This window comes from Anopheles ziemanni, chromosome 2 (genome assembly GCF_943734765.1).
Source record: "Anopheles ziemanni chromosome 2, idAnoZiCoDA_A2_x.2, whole genome shotgun sequence".
Lineage (NCBI taxonomy): Eukaryota > Metazoa > Arthropoda > Insecta > Diptera > Culicidae > Anopheles > Anopheles ziemanni.
This window is the reverse complement of record NC_080705.1, coordinates 7,715,886-7,735,952: the sequence shown is the minus strand read 5'-3', so window position 1 is coordinate 7,735,952 and position 20,067 is coordinate 7,715,886. Positions and strand designations below refer to the sequence as shown.

General features: G+C 47.2%; 1 protein-coding gene across 1 annotated transcript in view; it reads right to left on the bottom strand.

The window, feature by feature from the left end:
- Window positions 1-17,089, bottom strand: part of LOC131289133 (uncharacterized) — a 196,726-nt gene extending 179,637 nt beyond the window's left edge. Inside the window, exon 1 of the mRNA XM_058318341.1 lies at window positions 16,933-17,089. Coding sequence (XP_058174324.1) covers window positions 16,933-16,980 — 48 coding nt within the window. The 5' untranslated portion in view covers window positions 16,981-17,089. The remainder of the gene's footprint in view (window positions 1-16,932) is intronic.
- Between the last annotated feature and the right edge of the window lie 2,978 nt (window positions 17,090-20,067).

Here is a 20,067-nt window from a genome sequence, read left to right as displayed (position 1 = left end):
CACACAGCCCCCGATCCCGTACTTGATGCAAATGCTCGCGAGCCCACAAAGAGCAAACTAATAAAGTTGACTTTATTATTCCGCCACATTGCGATATAGTCGCGCTTTTTCGCGAGATAAGCCGTCGACGGTCGGACAGCAAAAATATGCTAGCGTGATAGAGGGGAAAGGATGCTCGCCGGAGTAAAAGGGGTGTACGCCATTTTGGTTAGGACGGTTCACGAGGGGGTGAATGAAAAATATTTTACTTCACTTTATCCATGTGTACGAACAGCGCGCGACAGGCACGACACTCCGATAAGGATCAGGCGGGTGACCGAAAAAAATGCAAAACCCAACCCCATAAACCACCAATCGAAACACCTCCCCCCTTCACTCCTCCCTCACCACCACCAAGATGGATGCCGATGTGGTTAAAAATCAATTTCCGCTCCATCGGCACCCGATGATAATCGCTTGTGGCGGGCCGATACGCAAATGTATACGCCGGGTTTAGTTCGGGCTGAAAAATCTTCTCTTTTTTCGCTCGCCACTCTTCCAAAAGTGTCCGTTAAGCTTACCCCACACCTACCCTTCGGACCGGATGTTTCTCAAGGCTCGATTTCGAGCTTCATCCGGCGGAAAATTGAATGTCGCAAACGGCAAGAGGAAAAAAAACCCCACCGAACAGAGTGAAGGAAGGAAGGCCGTTTTAAAATCTTCAAAACACGTTTCAACCAGAACGCACTGTGTATGGAGATATAAATGTATTTTAGTAAGGGCTGCAGATGGAAACCGGATAATGCTGGTAATGATTATTACGAAACACTGCTTTTAACAATCATTTCCCTTAAGCAATGAACCAGAAAGTTGCAGATAAGACGTCTGTTTCTGCCGTTACTAGCTCTGATTCCCCGATGGGTAAGTAATGTGCATCCATTCGAGTGCGTTTGTCGGGCATAAAAATATCAATGCCATAACCATCAATAAAATACTGATTATATTTACCCGCAACTTTTAAAACTGATGAGAGCACCAAATAAAGATGCAAACTTTACGTATATCCCAACATTAAAGATCACGGCGAGGAGATAATTTCCTGTTGCTGTTGTAAGCTTTTACCCCCATCCTTGAGGAAGGCTTTACGTACGCCAGCATCCGGGTAATGCACCGTATTCGATTCTGTTTTCCTTCGCTCCCACGATAAAGTGGAACTCGAGTACGTTTTCTTCTACTTGCTAATCGACGAGAACCTCGCGCGGCATGTCGCATAAAATGCACCACCAACGTCAACACAATGGACTCGGCGACGCAATCGAAGCGGATCGATCCGCCGGATTAATTGCACCCGCTAAGTGCATTTCTCTGTACCCAACCGACCAAGGTATGCACCGGCTGCCGCCAACTATTTCCGCGATTTCCCTGACCCGAACGAAACATGTCGTTACGTTCATACAAACCGTCGCAGTTTCTTGCAACCCCCCGCCGTCGGGAGAAAATTAACCGTAACATAGTGCAGCTCCGGGAAACTCCAGTGGTGTTCGGGGGGGGATGGTGCTGAGTTAGAAGTACACTATGTTAAGGTTTTCCATCCACGACCTTTGGAGTGGAGGAAACAAAACACTTGATGGCATGAAACGTGAAAACTAAACGTAGGGCAAGTATGGCTCCGGTTTCAGCAGAAGGAAAACAAAGCCATTTTCTTGCACCCTTTTGCCTAAACGAAATCGTGTGAACGGCAAGAAACAAATGTTACGATTAAACGATCATTTAGATTAACAATTGCAAAGAGTTTTGTGATTAAAAAATTATAAGAAAAGAATTAAAATAAGATTCGATTTAAAGACAAATTGTCACCAAGCATATTAACCCATTTGGTATAAATTAAAAGTATTAACACCATTTCCCTTCACCGTCGCAATTGTTTATGTAACAAGCAATCCATTTCAATTGCTCAGTGCGGTTATTTTGTTCCACATCAGTGGAAAACGGCATCGGATTGGGGTCCACCAGGAAATAAAGGAACGTTGACAAGCCATCGTCATCCTTCACCGATAATTGCTACCGATCGATCATTTTCCTCCCGTCCGAAGCTGACAAGTTCCAATCATAACTTCTCCCCGAAGATAGACCATTTATAAATGGTCACGAATTGGCGACCAATCGATCCCGAGGCAGCGAGGAAAGGAAAAAATAGTGACCGCAACACAATTGCACCGTCGTGCATTCTTCCGCGCACGTCAGCGTGGGTTAATGTTTCTTGCTTGCGCTTTTTATCGGCGTTCAGATTGTACGTCCCAATCGAAAGGGGGTTCGGACCCTCGAGAGTGGACAAGTAAAGCATGCGACACAAGTTTGCACGAGCTCGGAAAAAGACTTTCACTGCGCTAAAGTGCAACCCGAGGAAGAGTTATCTTTTTCCCCCCGCTTTTCGCAAATGGTTTAGACGTTGTTTCCATTTTGCAAGCGATCTTGAGAGGACGAGAAAAACTCAATCAAATCGAATCGTGCTCGGGGTTCGCGCTCATTGTTCGTGGGAGGAAAGTTTAAAATGTCAAAGGGTTTCAAATGCTTTACGATCGTTAAACGGAGAAAAATGATCCTCGGGGAATTGAGGTAGTTTTTGCAATGTGCATTAAAAACATAAAACATTAGAAAACGGCTATCATTTTCAAGAATTCTCTTAAAAAAGAAAGCGCAAAAAAGTAGAAGCACAAAACGGACCAACCTACTTCAGGGCAAATAAAGTTGAACATGTCTTCAAACTCGAACTAAACTTTTCTTTACTACCGTTGTGAAATAACACCCCTCGTAACGTTCCTCCTCCCTTTCATTATCTCCAAACGAAAGTATGTACATGTGCTTCCCTTTGGCCAGTTTACAACATGCTCGGTTTTTATAACATTCGATTCGCTGCCTCGCGGATGCCTGAGGAAAGCTGGCGGGCGGATCCGGGAGAAGAATTACAACGACACTTTTTTATGATCCACCGGATAACTAGACGGGACGGTAAGGGGCCTTCGTGTTTCGGCTGCATTCGAATCCATTTTCTAGTTCTGCCCCCGAAGCCTGCGTAGCAGGAAAATGGAACATGGAACCCCGGGATGTTTGGCCGTGTCCTCCTCGGTTTTCGCACTGCAGAAAACATGAACGGTTACAAGACGAACCGATGTTGTGCTCGTGTTTGTTTGAGTGTTTTACCGTTGTGCCTTTCGGTGCAGTATGTTGACGGCGACCGCATTACGATGATGTCCACCGGTGGTTTTGGTGTAATTCGAGAAGTTTAGCTGTAAATTTAATTGAAGCCTCTAAACTGCATTTTTCATGATTCAAACTAACAATAAAATACCAATGCGAGAAATATAATAAAAATTCGATGGAACAAGATAACCAGGTCAAAAAAGATAATCTTCATAATAACAGGAAGATGTAAAACTCGACCATTCAAACGAACAATAAGTCTGTCAGAAACGAACAAATTACCACATTTTTTTAGGGAAAAAAAACAAATCTTCAACCGCAACACAAACAAACCCGGCAAACAACGAACGTTGGTAACCGTATCATCCAATCGCCACCGAAGTGGTGTTCCGAAAACAAAAGGCCAAAAAATCCCACGGACTAATCATCGCGCCTGTCGTGGCAACAACGCCGGAAGTACCAAAGTAAAAAAAAAACAAGCTTTTTGGCAGAAGAGTGGTCCCATTTTGCGTCACGCTGGCCGACACACTATCTCGCGTCCATCGAGACGAAGGTCTCGTGCCAGCGTTACGTTTCAGACGTTCAGTTTAAAACGACGTCGGAAGGTCATTACAGAAGTTTTTGGTTAAATTATCGGTTGGCACAATGTTTGGAAAGACAAAACGATGTACAACGGGACGCCAAGAGTTTATCCAAAAGTGAACGGAGATCAAGAAGGAAAAAAATGTGTCTTTTTTCAGGGTGAAAGAGCAACATTGTTATCCTAAATGTTTTTCGGACAAACGAACAAAATTAGATCCAATGAAATTATTGAACATTTCCAATCACATTGTTGGAACAGTAGGAGCTGAAAACACCGATTACATGGGAAAGTTTTTCCCGAACTGTACGTGATAAAATCTTCTGACTATCGAAATTCTACTACATTTTCCGATTCCGACTTGCCGGAAACGTCATCGCCCATCGGAAAAGAGGAAAGGGGCAACATAATTTGTCAAAAAATCTGTAACAAAAATCTACTTCCCACCAGTGGAAGCCACCAACCCTGGCGTAGGGGAAGGAAAGAAAAATGGCAGCGGGAGGAAAAAAGCTGTCGACAAGCAAACAATACGCATCAACGAACACAGTTGTCCAGCCAGGGCCAGCCGGTCCGATCAACGGCAGAAGATTGATGAAGAAAATCCCAAGCCATTGCGACGGGCAGAAGGCACGGGGAGGGCACTTTTCGTTCAGTTGCAGCGACACATGGTACACGCTTTTCCTCATCACATTGCGCCAGACGGAGCGCAATTCACCACCACACCAAGATGCTGCCTTTGGAACACGAGCGACAAGAAAACTTTTTGGGGGTAAGAAAAGAGCCAAAGAGTATCTAAAAAATCATGCGAACCATGTGGCGAAGGAGAAACAAAAACAATCTTATCTATCGATTCCGATGGAGGTTTGGTGGAAAAACCGAGTGACGCAAACAGCTGGCGCGACTCGGACTTGTGAATGGGGTTTGGTGTGAGTGTTCGTTCGTATTTCGGGATGGCCAGGGGCAGCTCTTTTCTTTGCCCAAAAAAAAACCGAAACGAAATCCCCAACAAAAGATGTGGCCAACACCATCGCAGACAGCGATTATAAAGCAATCGCGGTTTAAAAACGGAACGGAACGACAATGAAAAAATGTAAACTCCGGACGCAAACTTTCAGCACATAACGATACAAACTTTAACATTGTAAAAAAAAGGAAAGGCAATCTGTGGAGGAAAAAAGCGGGGAGCGAGTAAAATGAGCGAAAGAATGAGTCTGATTCGTGTGATGCAAAAGGGGTAGCAAAGCATAACACCGCCCAGCCCAAAGACAAAGACCGGACCGCGTACCGAAAACGAAACCGAAACGCGCGGTCAAAGCGCAGAATCGAAAGACAGCAACGAGCGGTATGGCGACGAACCCCACAAATTCTGCCTGCCATTTTTCTCTCTCTCTCTCTCTTTTTCTCGTTTTCAATTCGCTCCCTCTGACTTTTGGTAACAAAGAAAAAAATCACAACATTTTCTACCCACCCCCCCCCCCCCACCTCCTTCCCAAAGGTTTCGCCGGGCGATTTTTATCATCCTTCTGCGTTGCTCCAACGCCGGTTTTTGTATGTTAGTAGTAGTGGCGACTCCAGCCAGCAAACGGGGTGGACAAAAACTATGAGGGTCGAAACGAGCGTCGGAACTGGTCGGAGGAAAAGCGGATAACAACCCCCACCCCGTCCTTCCACCCCGTGGGGCGGTGGTGGTAGCAGCCCGAGTGCATCCGGTCGAGACGGTTTTGTTGTCCGTCGCGGACTTCCTTTTCCACCCGGCGTTGGAGGGGGGTGTGTGTCACGCCTCCCCGCAACACACAATCAATGAACCCCGAGGGTTCGCGCGGTGAATGAGAGTTCTGTGAAGCAAAACACACTGATGCGCGAGATATTGCGCCAGGCTTGCAAGGGGGTTGGATGATGTACGACCCTGGGAAGGGGGGGGAGGCACTCGTAAACAAAAAGGAAACAAGACTTTCGACTCGTTTTCCTTGTGGCAAAAACACAAGAGAAATACATCATACTGTACCAATTATTTGCCCCAGTGCAAAAAGTAGGTTATCACGTCTAAAATCTTTACCCAATCCAATATTTAAAATTAATTGTTCCACATTAAAACGAAAAAAATAAAATTAAAATTTTAATTACATTAATTTAACAAACATTTGTTTCACAATAGTGGTAAATATCACACAACTTAGCTCCGGTTCTGTTGTCACCCCTTTGTTTTTTGGGGGCACCTTATCGCAGCATCCAAAACGAGTCCACGTTATGTCTCTCGTCGTCTAGACAGACCCCGCGATAGGATAACGTTGACAAGCGCGAGCAAAAACATCGCGAGCAGGAAACGAGGCAGAAAACAGCAGAAGTCCCCCAAACCCCAACCCCCTGTGGAGCTTTCGAGATCGAGATCGGATCGGATTGGTCTCAAACATTTCGATTCGGCTTATCGACTTTATTGGTTTCGGTTTCGGGGCGTGGGACTTTTTCAAACCTAACCTTTATCGGGCGTCCGTTTGTTTTCGTTTTCGTTTTTTTTTTCCTCCTGGTGCGTTGGTGAGTCCGCGCCGGAACCGTTTTTATCTTCCGAGAAGAGTCCGGCAGACGCATACTGCGAAACTGACTCACCATATGGTGACAGGGACACAGGGTGGTAATTTTATTCAACATACAACAGGGAAAAAAGAACGTATCAGTCGGCGAAGAGACAAAATTGACCATTCTGACCGGTTTCGGAGAAAACTGATAGTTTATTCAACCGGTGAGTCACGTAGAAAGGATTTTTCCTTTCCACAAAATATGATTTGTGATCTGTTCCATTCATCAACATTTGCTATGCTTAATATATTTTTTGCAAAATGTTTCGTATTTCCAAAAAAAAATCAAAGGTAAGAAATCAATTTACTAAACGTTAATGGTCTGCCTTCGCAAAATGATATTTTCATTCCAGAAAGCTAACGAGTTTTTGCGCACCGAAGGGAAAACCGCTGAAACGTATCATTCGAGCACACACAGGCACACCTACAGATATACACACGTCCAATCAATTCCCTATCAAACCGTTGTTCCGGCTTCGAGAGCGAATTCCGCTTCACGTCGGCGGAAATGATTGAATTCTTAAAACTCCCAATCAAATCATGTCTAATCAAATTAAACTCGGTGACTCGTTCGTTGTTGGCCGGTTCGTTCGTTCGTTCGTTCATTCGTTCGTTCGAGTGTTCAGGCGCATGTGAGTGGAAAACGTGAGGTATATTTTTCTCTCCCCTCCCACTTTCCATCCAACGCTAAGCGGGGCTCATGTGCTTCGCAAGACCGTAAGGAAAAACCCTTGCGTATGTATTCCATCAGTGTGTGTGTGTGTGGCTCTAATCAACACGCGGTTCTCTCGATTGCTGTTTGCGCGTGTTTTACCTGCCGTGTGGCATGCTGGGCAACCCAGGCCCAGGCGTGTAGCACTCTCGCTCCGGTAGAGACATTTCCGAAACGAGTGTTTGAAGCGCTTCGCAAGTGTTTTCCGGTGTTGCACCGGAGTGTTTCCACGCGTCGTAGGATTTGCGGGCTTCGGAAAGCGACAGAACAATTTATTATGTTTCCAACAGACCAACACCACGACGATGGAGAGGGGAAAAAAGGGAACCAAAGTAAACACAAAGCGTTGGCGTTAAATCCGCACAGTAAGGAGGAGGTTGACAAGCTCGAACGGAGAAACCTTCAACTACGGAGGCCCTTCTTTAAAGATGCCTCCTTTTAGAAGCGCTTTTCAAAAGAAGCCTCCTTCTTTTTCCTCCTTCTTCCGGCTGTTGCTCCATTGAACCAGTAATCGAAGATGGAGCAAACAAGTTCAACCCAAAGTTCGACACATGATACACTTTTGCGATGAATTATGCTCGTGAATTACCGTCGCTTTTCTGTGGCTTCTATTCGTACGCTGGTTCGATGGATGGGAGATTCATCAGCATCGAGCATCGAGATTAGCATGTAAATAAAATCATCATTAATAACCATTGCGCCACCATCAATAAGGCGGGCGGGAGGCGATAATACTTTCTGGCCGTAACGAGGCTTTTGCATCAAGGATGTTTATCACTTGGGGAAGTATTTTTCCAGCTTCCTGTTCGACTCCAACCTAAACGGATAAATAATGAACCATATTTCATTACTAGATGCTGGGTTTGTGATACGTGCGAGGAATTACCCAATCAAAGAGGACTTCACACTCGACCCCAGGGACTATCGGGTATCAATCAGTCCGTGAAGTAGTCACTCCATTCGCTGAGAACGAGTTGATATTCTCATCCTTCATCCATGCCATCCGGGGCGAATGTCCGCCGGTCGACGCTCAAATGAACTCGCACAGCATCGCAGTGAATAACGCGGTGACCTCGCGTCAAACCGTTAACTCCTACGCTGGTCCGGCTGCGACGCTCTTTCGCCACGCCGATGGCCTTTACAGCGACGCACCCAGTTCGGGAGTGGCGCAGACACCGATTTCCACAACCCCCTTTCGCCACCGTCAACCACCCCAGGTCCAGCCATTTGCAATTTGCGCCCTCGAGAGATAATTCATCTCGTATTTGCGAATCGACCGCGTTCGTTCGTCCGCGAGTGTTGTGTGTGTGTGCTTTTATGCTGGCGGCGACACGCACCCAAACCCCCCCCCCCCCCACACACACACACACACACACGCTGTTGGTGCTACGCGTGTTTCATTTCCAGCCCAGTCTCGTATCTTCTCGTGCGGACACACAAGGAAGCGATCGTATCGTACAGTCATCGTGCATTTACGCGTCAATACCATACACAAGGTGAGTTAATCACTTTTTATGCGCCACCAGCAGCCTCCCAACCCCCTTCTCTCTCCTTCGCCACCGAACCTCGCACAACCGATGTCGATGATAGTGTCAATCAAAACCGTGTGTCGTGCCGGACCGCGGAGTTGTGGGGGGACGGGCATGATGTTATTATGAAATCTCACTCGCTGAGAATCACGCTCGAGGAAAAGGCTAGCTTGGTGTGTTAGAGAGAGAGTGTTGGCATTCATCTAACACGGCTTCCCGGCGGTTCAACCCGATAACAGGCGAGATTGGAACAGGGAACAACGTAAATCCTTAGGTGGTAACTGGAATTGAAATGGAAGGATTATGTACACGTTTGTACACTAACAATCCATGGAGATGTATAGGTTCTTCATGATTTAACACACGTGGCGTTCAGGCCTTTATCCATACGACATTCCAAGAATATCATCGGAAATTAATATTATTTGTACATATTTGTACTTCAAAGAAAACCCCCACTCTGTGCCAAGATGTAAGCAAACATCAAAGGTGTTTTCGAGTTTTACGAACAATTTCCAACGTTTACATTTATGTGGGAAAACATCAATTAATCGAAGAGACCGGAAAGAGAAGGACCTGATCAACGGGAAGGTGCTGCTTGTTTGATAAACTTTAAAATTTTTGTACAACCTGCATCCATCTCTCAGTAGTGACGTCTTGCTATTAAAGACACCCACATTCCCTTCGGAAGCTGAGATCCGAGTTGGTCGCACCACATTTTCCTAGATGCTCCCACCGTGCACGCAGATAAATCACGCAAAACCGGTTCCGGCACCCGTCCGTGGACGCTGGTGATTGTAATCAATAATAATAATCGATAATTATCGAACACCACGCGCGGTGTTGGGAAATGGGTTTTTAAAAACAAAGTATAATAGCTGTTAAACGGTTCGCTAAATGATGGAGTTTTTTTTTAACGGTTTGGGAAATACTGGGCGATGTTTAACGATCGATTTCCGCCAAAAGATTGTTCGATTTTAAAAGGAACTTGTAAGAAACTTCAGACAGATTTAAAGACAGATTTTAATTGAGTTATGTAAATCGACATGAAGCACAGAACAATCATTACCAACACACGGTCAAAGTGGATAACCACTTGAAACAGCACTACGTAAAAAACTTAGTCAGCGTAAGCCTAAAAAGTAGGGTAAACCATCAAGAAAGCAAGAAAACCAGGAAATTATTTTAAAAACATAACCACAGCCTCACGCTTCCAGATAACGAACTCCGGAAGGAGCGGAAAATTTTTGAAACGAAAATAAAAAGAAAAAAATTAAGGCGAAATACATAAAACCCTTCACAATGAGGAAAAGAAGCTTGAAAATCAGCAAATGTACAAATGCCGGGCAGCAGCAGTTAAAGGCTCCGCAAAATTGGTATCTGTGTGTGGTTCGCGCATTTGCTCCAATCTTTGGCAAAGCCGCTCGCTGGAACGGCCGTTAAAACCGTTTCGGCAGGAAGTTTGCCATTTATCATACGTTTACTTATCAGTTTTTGACATTTACGAGCGTTGCGGGCAGCGTTCGCTTCATGCACCTTTCTTTTGCGTTGCCTCCCAACCGATTCCTGGATGATGGTGGCGGGCTTAAGTCGGCTACTCCTGACGGTCAGACGAACCCGCTACCCGAAAATGCAAACAACCTCCACCCGGGGGCCTTTCTGGACAATGTAGGACGGACGTGCCTTCACTAGCTCGACTCGCTCTGTGTCCAACAAATCAACTTAAATCCATCGAATACTGCCACTGCGTGATTGAGGATTCATAAAAACATGCGATAATAAAGCGACCGAAACGAACGAAAGGAAGCACATATATTATCCCGGTCGGCGCGGGAACCCTTCGATGCACAACGAAATTCGATCTTTTAACGACAAAGGACCCGAGTGTGCGTACGTGTGTGTGTTTGAGCGGGAGACCACCAACGTACGCGAAGGGTCAACTTTGACGACCGACGGGGCTTCAGGTAGAGTTTGCCAAAATGGTCAAAACGCTCAACACGCCAAAGTAGCCGATCCTGATTTCCAGTTTCCAATGGAGGAATAACACCAAGCCAAAGAAAAAAGGAAAACGGTGCGCAAATCCTTCCACTAAAGATCGACCATTAAAAGCGCTCAGCGCTTGAGGTTGAGCCTTTCAGATTGGAATCAGGCTTTACGAGGTGTGCGTGTGTGGGTATGTGTTAGCGGTGCTACCTGCGAAAATGGTGCCGAAACTTGTAGTCCAAACGAATTTCACGGAAGGATTGAAAACCTCGAAAGCATGCGAGCGGCACAGAAAGACCCACGTGAATACCTCTGATGGCAGATATCCTTTCAGCTGTTCCAACAATCCGTAGCCATCTACGAGGCGGTTCTAAAAGAGTTAACATGCGACCATTTGCCGACGACCCAAAAACTCTACCTGCGCCAAAACCCAATCCAAGGCTCATCTAAGGTTTTACACAGCTAGCCAACAAAGCTCCGAAGTCTGCCCAATCCAATCGCGAAAAGGTTGTAGAACGGTTGAGAGCCGCCACAACCGGGTCTCCAAGCAAACTACCAAAATAACCGGTTGTAAGTGGTGATAATGGTTGCCTGTTGTTCTGTCCACGGCATTTTTCGGGCGTCAAATTGTAGGCTTTTAAAGGTCAGCGTGTATCTCCCGAACGGCGCGCAAAGCGTGCTGATAAAGGCGCGTGTTGGCTGCAGCACGATCGCGGATCGCACTTACTGCAGCCTGCAGAGCACAACCGATTGATCGATCGATCAGCGGTGGACAAATTATGCTCATTAAATGGGGATGGTTCATGTTCTCCAAAGGAAAATAACTACAAGCAAGCAGCGAGAATTTCCAAAGTGGCCTCCAAAAGTAATTGGGATGCGTCATTATCATATTTCGATAACAGCTTCCGTCTTCAGTCTGATGATTGATTGCTGCAAATTACTTCACCTGGAGGAGCTATAATCGATCTTCACAGTTTTCTTGTGTTGGCAACTTGATCACCTTAGTGAACAGTTCAGATACTCAGGAAAATCAAATAGAAAGCTCAATTTGCAAAATCTACCCCAAATGGAATGGGCAACAGGAGACCCCGGTTAAACTGTGTGACGTTCCCAAGTGGTAGTCCTAAATCAAAATTCACAAACCCAAACCGCTGGGTTCCGTTAACTCTCCAGTTCAGAACTCGATCGGTATCGATCGTGCAGAGAAATGGGACCTAAAGCCTGGCGGGGCAAATTATTTCCCATCCATCCCAATCGCACGGCATCGATTTCGTTTGGTCTGGTCAAACCCCTCCAAGTCGCTTCTTCCCACCGCAGCGACTCCACAAATAACCGCACACAAGCACGCGAAAGGGTAAATCCCAAATAAAAAAAAGGCGAACCGCTCTGCCACTATCGACAACGAGAACCCGCAGCAACAAAGCACACGATCCCCGTCGGTTAATGGTTCGCTGCTCAAAGGCACAAATCGACCACCACCATCGCCGCCATAAGGGGCGGTCGTGCCGCCTCACCAGTCATGCTTTGGTAATTTGTAATAGTTTTCAGTGCTAATTTCCAATCCAGCTCTTTTTTATTTCCTCCCATTTTGCTCCACAGAAGATTGACGACCCTCAGCGATCAGGCCTCACTCGACTAGGGTCTAGCTGGGGACAAACAAATCCGAAGCGGAGTACACCCGTGAGGACCGAACGGTCGTGTCGCGCGAAACCGAAACTAACCTCAATCAACCATCACAACGTCTCCAGAAGCGATTTGTCTCCTACCGTGGAGTCGACTTTGTTTGGGCCCGATGTCTTAACTGGAGCCACACAAGAAAGGGCATGCTATGAGTCATACGCCATCGCGCGGTTCAAGTAGGCATCGATCCACGACATCTGAGTACTCCCCCACCCAGAGCTCGAGGCGGTAGAGTTCGCCTAATTACTAGACTCACACGCCGGAGGACCGGTTTTCCTCGGAAGTGCGACGCCTAGGCATACTCGGTACCGCTTCCTGAAGCTCAGAAGTAATTTGCCTTCGCCTTCGGATGTGAAGTTACGCGCTGGGTTCGGTTTACCGCGTGGGAGCCGAAAATAAACCCGCAACGTCCATAAAACACGCTGCAACTGCAACACGCGGGGTGAAATCTCTCACCGAACGCCACCCCTGGCCACTGCGGCCAAACCCTTGAGAAGAGTGTGCGTCTCAAGTGGGCGCAGGAAGTAAATCGTACGCTAACGGCGAAACCCTAACCTCAACCTTCACGCTTCGTACCGTCGTCGAGGTAAAGTAGCGCTGCACAACGCTCTCGGCCATTACTATCACGCGACCGGAGTCCAAGCGAGTCCCCCGGCTGGAAGTATATCAAGCGGAGTGTCGCGGAGCACGTACGCAGAAAAGTAGCGTCTACGACGGCGAAGCTGCAGTATGTGCAAATATACATACACACACCCGGACCCGCCGTCGCCGCCACCACACGTTGGCAAATAAATTACACACTCGAGAAGTGAAATGAAATTAGAAGATTTATACTAGCGGTCCTTCTCCCGTTCCATTCCGGAGCGGCCATGACAGTCCACGCGGGGCTGGTGAACGTAACGGCAATACGCCGCCAAATAGGAGCGAGCGTGAGTGCGCCAGACTATTTGTGATCGTAATTGATTAGAAAAGTTTCCACTGGAGGAGAAGGACCGTATACCGCATTTCACTTGGGCTATGCCAGTAGTGCCCCGAGTACACAGGGGCTAGAGTTCCGGAAATCACAGATCTCAGGAGTCGGAGGAGGCGACACGAAAACCAAAGTTTTCGCGGAAACTCGCAGAAGCGAATTAGTGCAACAGGATGTTAGCAAGGCGGCGGAGGATGATACTCCAAACAACACAAACTGTCTGTTTGCGCTGCCGCTCTTCAAATGTGCCAACCCACACAAGAGGGAACAGCGAGCGGAGGGCGATAAGTTGTTTTGCTTCCGACAAAACGTGGTAGACGTGCGGCGCTGAATGGCGGAGTTAATGTTGACTCAGGTCTCCAGTCTGTTCCTTTACTGTCTCGGGGTGGATGGTGGGGCAGGAAAAAAAAAGGCGAAACGATTCCATACCCGAAAGTAAGCACACATACACACACACACACGGGCAACATATTAGCTACGCTATTTCATCAGTCGCGCAAATAGTATCGGGAGAAAGTCCTGACATGCTTCCGACGCGGAACCGACCAGAACGTTGACTGACAGGCAGCTTATTATTGCGTACACAGCCGTAAAGTGAGCAGTTTACCGTGTCCCGGACGAGGGGATGGGGGGGGTGTCCCATCTTCTCCGCCCCCCCTCCCATCCCACTAAGAGCCACCGAATTCGAACAGAGTGAAGCAGAGATTAAGAGAGACTGAATAAGTCAAGAAAGTTGTGGAGACAACAAACGCCGCAGGGCCCCTGCCATTACTGTCTGTCACCTCACTGGCGGCCAGAAAACCCACAAAGAACACACACACACACGCACGGAAGCGGACCCATTTGTCTTATGTGACTTTTGGCGTTCGCGTAATCGGTTTTTCTGCACCCAAAGCCGACCAATGAAACATCCATCCTTCAATCGACGGGCCACAGCGTGATTTTGCGCGTCGAAATCGAAAATAATAACCCCCCCGGGGGGAGGTGGTTAAGAGCCACCATCGGCCAGAAGTCCAGGCCAATGGACAAACTTTGTAGTAATTCATACAGATTTGTTATGTGGGTGGGATGTATTAATAGGTCGACGTGGTTATCGCAAAGAAGTTCGCCAGAAATCAGAGACATTCGATTGAGGCTTTTGCTTCTCCACGTCGTTCGAAGTGGAATCGTCAGCGAACTTTTCCCATTGATAAGATCGAGAAAACTTTGGACATTCCATTGGACCCGTGAAGCAAATATTAATAAAATGCATCCCCTGCTGGTTCTCAGCGTCGCAAGTCTGAGAAGTTCACAGCTGGCGAAGGGATAAAACTGTATTCACGAGCACTTTGCCTTTTCCTCGGGGGCGTGCTATATGGATTTTTCCCGATGGTCTATTTCTGTAGCGAACGGAGCAACGGAAACGTCCAAACTAATCAACCAACAAGTCAATCGTTAGAGGCAGCCGTCGGTTTCTTCCTTCCTCCTTTCGATTGCTCAAATAGTTGCCAACTATGGGATGTCCTTCATCCCGCTGCCCATGTGTTTGCGTTCTAGCGTGTGATTTTAGTTGGACGAACTGCATAATGGTATCTCTCAGCCTTGAGAACTCCGAGCTGCTGCTGCTTCAGGAGAACCAACGGGTCAATATGTGGCAAACATTCCCTGGCAAACCCCGGGATTGGCAGGAACCCGGCTGACCTGGTTTCATTCGCTCGCCATTGAAGTGACCAGCCTGACGTCCGTTACGTCAATGTCGGCAACTGCGAGATCCACTTACCCACCCACTACATTGGACCATTTAGCTACACATATCCCGGAAATCCAAAAGCCAAACGGCTCGTTGCAAGATGCAAGGGATGCCAACTGTTGTTGGCACTATCCGCTCTCGTCCGTTTCGGGGTTCGCTCGGGATGAGGCCGCAATTCGCGATAATCGTACCACGATGGACTCGTTTGCGCTTCAAAGTAGCATGCGGAAGCATGCATCCCATGCAACCCTGTGCAAGAGCGCCGCCGGATTTGCCGTTTAAAAAAGTGCACCATGCGGCTGAAGTTGACTGACGGAAAAGGATTGACTTCACCAATTGGGCCTCTGGTAGTTCATCCCGCAAACGGTACTTTTTTGGTGCATGCCGTTGCAGTGGAAAGCAAAAACTGAGGGAAAAAAGGACCGACACCTGCACAAGCTGAATCTGCATCGATAGTTTGCGTTCGCATCCGTACGATAATGCAGTAACGGAACCGTGCACTTCCAGAGGGAACGTTACGGCGCAACTTTTGGCGTTGGAAAAAAGTTATTCCTTTCGAAGTACGGAACGGCAAACCCCAAACAACGGCCCGGTTCTACGCCAGAATGTGTATAAAGCCGGTGTAAGAATAGCGCATCGGTCTCACCGAAGCATGCATGCAATCCTTGATACATCGAAAAACCCCGCCAGCTCTGGCAACCGTGTGTTTCATTTGCGTTACACCGGTTACGCCAGGCATAAATCCTCTCTTTCCCTTCCCATCCCGCGGGGATGATTTCCACACCAGGGAACGCTAAAATGCCGGCAGATATTTCCCTGCACCATGTGCGCGATACGAAAAACTAGGCCATAAAAAGCGCTAACAACGCGTTGGAAATATTCGCTCCGGAGCGCAGAAAAAGTGTTTGCAAATGTCCAATTTTTACACGAACGACCGCCAGCACAACCGTGCCGGGCGAACCGTTTCCATGTGACAACTCGACTATGTTTTACACCTACTTGCCACGAACAAACGATCGATCCCTGGGCTACTCCAGTTTTTTTTGTAGGTTCCTTTACTGCCTGCCCACCTCACTTGTTTGTCCTGTCAGTCAGGAGACTGACTTCCTCCGGTGGAATCAGAAAAGGCCGTGTTCTACGGCTCGTGTGCACATGTGTGCATCTGCAGGTTGTTACGGTTTACTGCGTTGCGCAGGTTCTGCCGATGCCGTTAACGATGCGGCGGAACGTTCAGTTTGAGGGCAGTTACCATTTTTTTATCGCCTGTCCCCTTCCCTCACTCATCGAACATCCTTTGCAAGGGCCATTTTCATCAATCACTGCCGCACGATGCTTCACCCGCGATGCAAAGTTGCATGCATGTGAAGTTGGCACGGGTTCACTGCTGGGTAGAACTACGTGTAGCGCTGCACCTTCCTATAGGATCGGTGGAAGAGTTACATCGCTGAAAGGATGCCTTCCAAACATACCGATGGTCCCATCAATCATGAACCAGATGGGAACGGTCTGGTCCGTTTAGCAGGACTATGTGTCTAACCGTCCAATATTGTCATTCGATACAAGTTCAGGGTTCAGTTAAGAGAAATTTTATATTCACACACCATCTTCTGAATCAACTCCTTAAATTCTTAAAGCTCAGCGAATTTTAGAACACCCCTAGCTAGTTTGAGGTAAGAGTGTCCTCGAATCTCAACAACATTTGAGAAGGCACAAATATGAAATTCTATTGAAACTTTTCTCAGTCCTATAGTCCCAACTCCAGGAAGATTCCTGAAAACTCCGGATATATCCTAGACTATATCCAACAACCTCAGACATACCCAACCTAGGTTGAAGACATGGTCCCGTCGAATCTCATCTTTGTTATCATTTAATGAAGAATACAATTCTATTGAAATTGTATTTGGAAGTCCTATAGTCCCAACTCCAGGAAGATACCAAACAACTTCTGATATGTCTGGGGAAACCATTTTTTTTAAATCATGTAATCACCTACCTTAATTGAAAGACAGGTCCATATCCGCTTCGGAAGATCGGGGCACATGTTGCCGGCACTGAAAACATCATCATCATCGTAATCCTCGTCGTCTTCGCCGGCCTCGGCGATTCCGTTCACCGGAAGGGCACTTGCTTGATCGTTCTTGCTTTCGCAATCACCCATCATCATCTGACCATCATCGTCCATTTCGATGTCACCGCCACCATCGCCGCCACCGCCGCCGCCATCGCCACCATCACCACCACCACCGCCGCCACCGGTGTCACTTTCTGTGTTAGCCGGAGGTACCACTACCCCGGCATCGTCATCGGTGCAGATAATCTCCACGTTGCACTCGACGATCGGAAGGTGCTGATCCTGGTGCTGGATCTCGGTGGTCTGTTGCTGCAGGTGGCCATTGTGGCGTTGCGGACGGTGGTGGCGGACGCTGGGATCCGACTGCTCGCGGAAGTTCACCGTCGACTCCGGCAGATCGCAGTCCCGGATCGTGGTCAGGCACAGGCGGCACAGGGTGTAGAACTTTGGCGGTACATTACACATGTTGGCGGACACACTTCTCCTCACGCTTGCCTGTTGTATGATGGGTGTATGTGTATGTGTGGTGTGTGTATGTCGTGTAGGTGTTGTAGGTGGATTCCACCTTGCTGGATCGGCACTCTCCCTTTCCGTTCACTCACATCCACTTGCCACCTGGCGGTGTTAACACTATCCTTTACGCTGCCAGTTGGGCCACAATCGGGGGGTAAGTGTGAGCACACTGCTGTTACATTGGCCGTTTCCGCTACCGGCTGCGAACGCAAGGCGCCGTTGCGTGGACCGACACATGCGTGGAACCAACACACCAAATTCTGGACTTCGAATAACTTCGATTATATTTTTATTTCATAAAACCTCCGGTAAGGATTCGGACGATCAGACACTCAAGGGCGACACACACACGCACTTTGCTGGACGAATGAACTGAACGAAAAATAAAACACTCGACACGCGGGACAAACATCGGACGCACACACACACTTTAACACGCTACTAAGAACACTTGCTTCCGGTACAACACACTGTTTTCCACCTCATCGGCACTGAGTAGCGGCGGCCTAGTAGAGCCTTTTTCCGTGTACGTGTAAATTCAAGTATTTCTCTGTAAAGGTGTAAAAAGTGTGAACATTACTATCCTGATAGCTGCCTTCATCCACCCAACTTTTCAGCTCTACGACGCGTGAAAATGTACACAATTGTGACGATAAAAGCCAATGCGTCGTTCGATATCCAATTGCCAATTGGAAAACTTTTCCACACCAAACGGGCGCACGAACAAAACGATCAGATCGTGTCAACAATTGCATCACAAGGACATAAAACACGAAGTAATCATTCCAAAACTACTACCCAAAAGGCGGCACATCACCACTGTTTCATAGGAGATAAATCTTTCCGTGCCAATCATTTTAAACCACACACTTTCGCCCCGAACATCCAACTCCCGCCTCCCCACTCCCCATTTTCCATACGAGAAAAGCGGTATCAAACGGAGCCGCTTTTCCACGTGCTCACCACTTTCATTTGGGCTCAAAGGCATCAACAAGAGATGAAACCGATATCCTTGTGTCGAACTTGTGGCGGGGGTCGGGCTTGTTTGTGTGTGTGTGTGTGTGTGTGTGTGTGTGTGTGTGTGTGTGTGTGTGTGTGTGTATCTGTGTGAAAGTAAAGTTTGCACAAACGGGTGGATTTAATTAAATTTGCTACATCTCGTAAAACTAAACAATTGAGGCCTGTGGCACACTGCGAGAGAGCGGGCGTGGAAATGGGAAAGCAACCCGTTGCGGGAGGGAAAGGCACTGGTATCTTGATATCCTGGTTTGGTCCTTGTGTTTGTTGTCCTCCCGACCACCAACGGGGCGCTGCCGTTGATGGCGGTTTTGCTGGTTGTGTTCGTGTCGTCTGCCCAACTTTAGATGATGAGACCACAACAGGGGGTTGGGGTATGATCTGTGGAAAAAAAGAGGAATGAAAGAAAGGGCAATTAGTTTGTTGAAGGATTTGACTTAATTAATCTTGCTAACACCATTTGTAAGTCATTTAAAAGAATCTTTCACGAATGACTTACTTTTTTCTCTCTACTTTGACTTTCTATTATTAGATTATCAAATCAGAATGCTCGAAGTTACTTGTTTTGGTTCGAATCGTTTCCATATTTTAAAACAACAACTATTAAATTAGAATACAAACAACCAATGGGGTTCGCGCTTTGTTGTTCTTGAATCAATTATCCTTTCCCCACGTTTTTTTCTATGCTACGAAAGAGGCAGGTTAAATTTAATTCAACATATGATTCTTTTCCCGTCTTTAACCTCTCTTCGACGATACAACAACATGCGTCCCGGTTCTCGAAGGTGTCCGTGAGCACGGAGCGTTTATTTTATTGTTATTATATACATTTACACGTCCGCTTCGTTTCGTTGCCCTACGCGAAGGGCTTCGCAGCATTTAAAAATCCAATCCATGAATTGCTGTCTCATGGCCTCTCGAGATTTTTTTTTCTCTTCTTCCACCTTCCGATGTTTCGTTTTGTTGTTTCCTCCACATACGATTCCGGCATTCTTTCCCCCGCATTCGAGCATACCAAGAAGTGCCACCCGTACCTTCACCCGAACCCTAAAGACGGTCCCCCCAACCAACATTGGATCAAACATACCCCTCCTCCTCTGCTTTCAACCCCACTATCTTGTCCTCATTCGTCGTCGTATGCACGACGGGTTTGCATGTGTGTACGTGAAGCATTACTAAAGCGTTTTATTTTCTCTTCATTTGTTGTTATCTTAAGCGATGCTGCTCGCGGTCTCCCTCCATTTAGGGAAACCCCCGTCCGACCTTCCATTCTTTCAACGCACCACACAAACCAATTCCCAAACCAAACGATGTGGATGGTGGTGGGGGGGAGGGAAAACAAAAAAAAAGGGAAAAATGGAAAAACAATCCCGGAATGATACGGGACGATTTGTGTTCGTATTGCGTTTCATTACGGAACAATTGGTATCCGCCACGGATTACCTTTTGTTGGTCGTGTTTTTTTTTCTTTCTCTTTTGTTTTGTTTCCTTTATGTTGTTTTCTTTTTTTCTTCTCTGTCGTCAGTT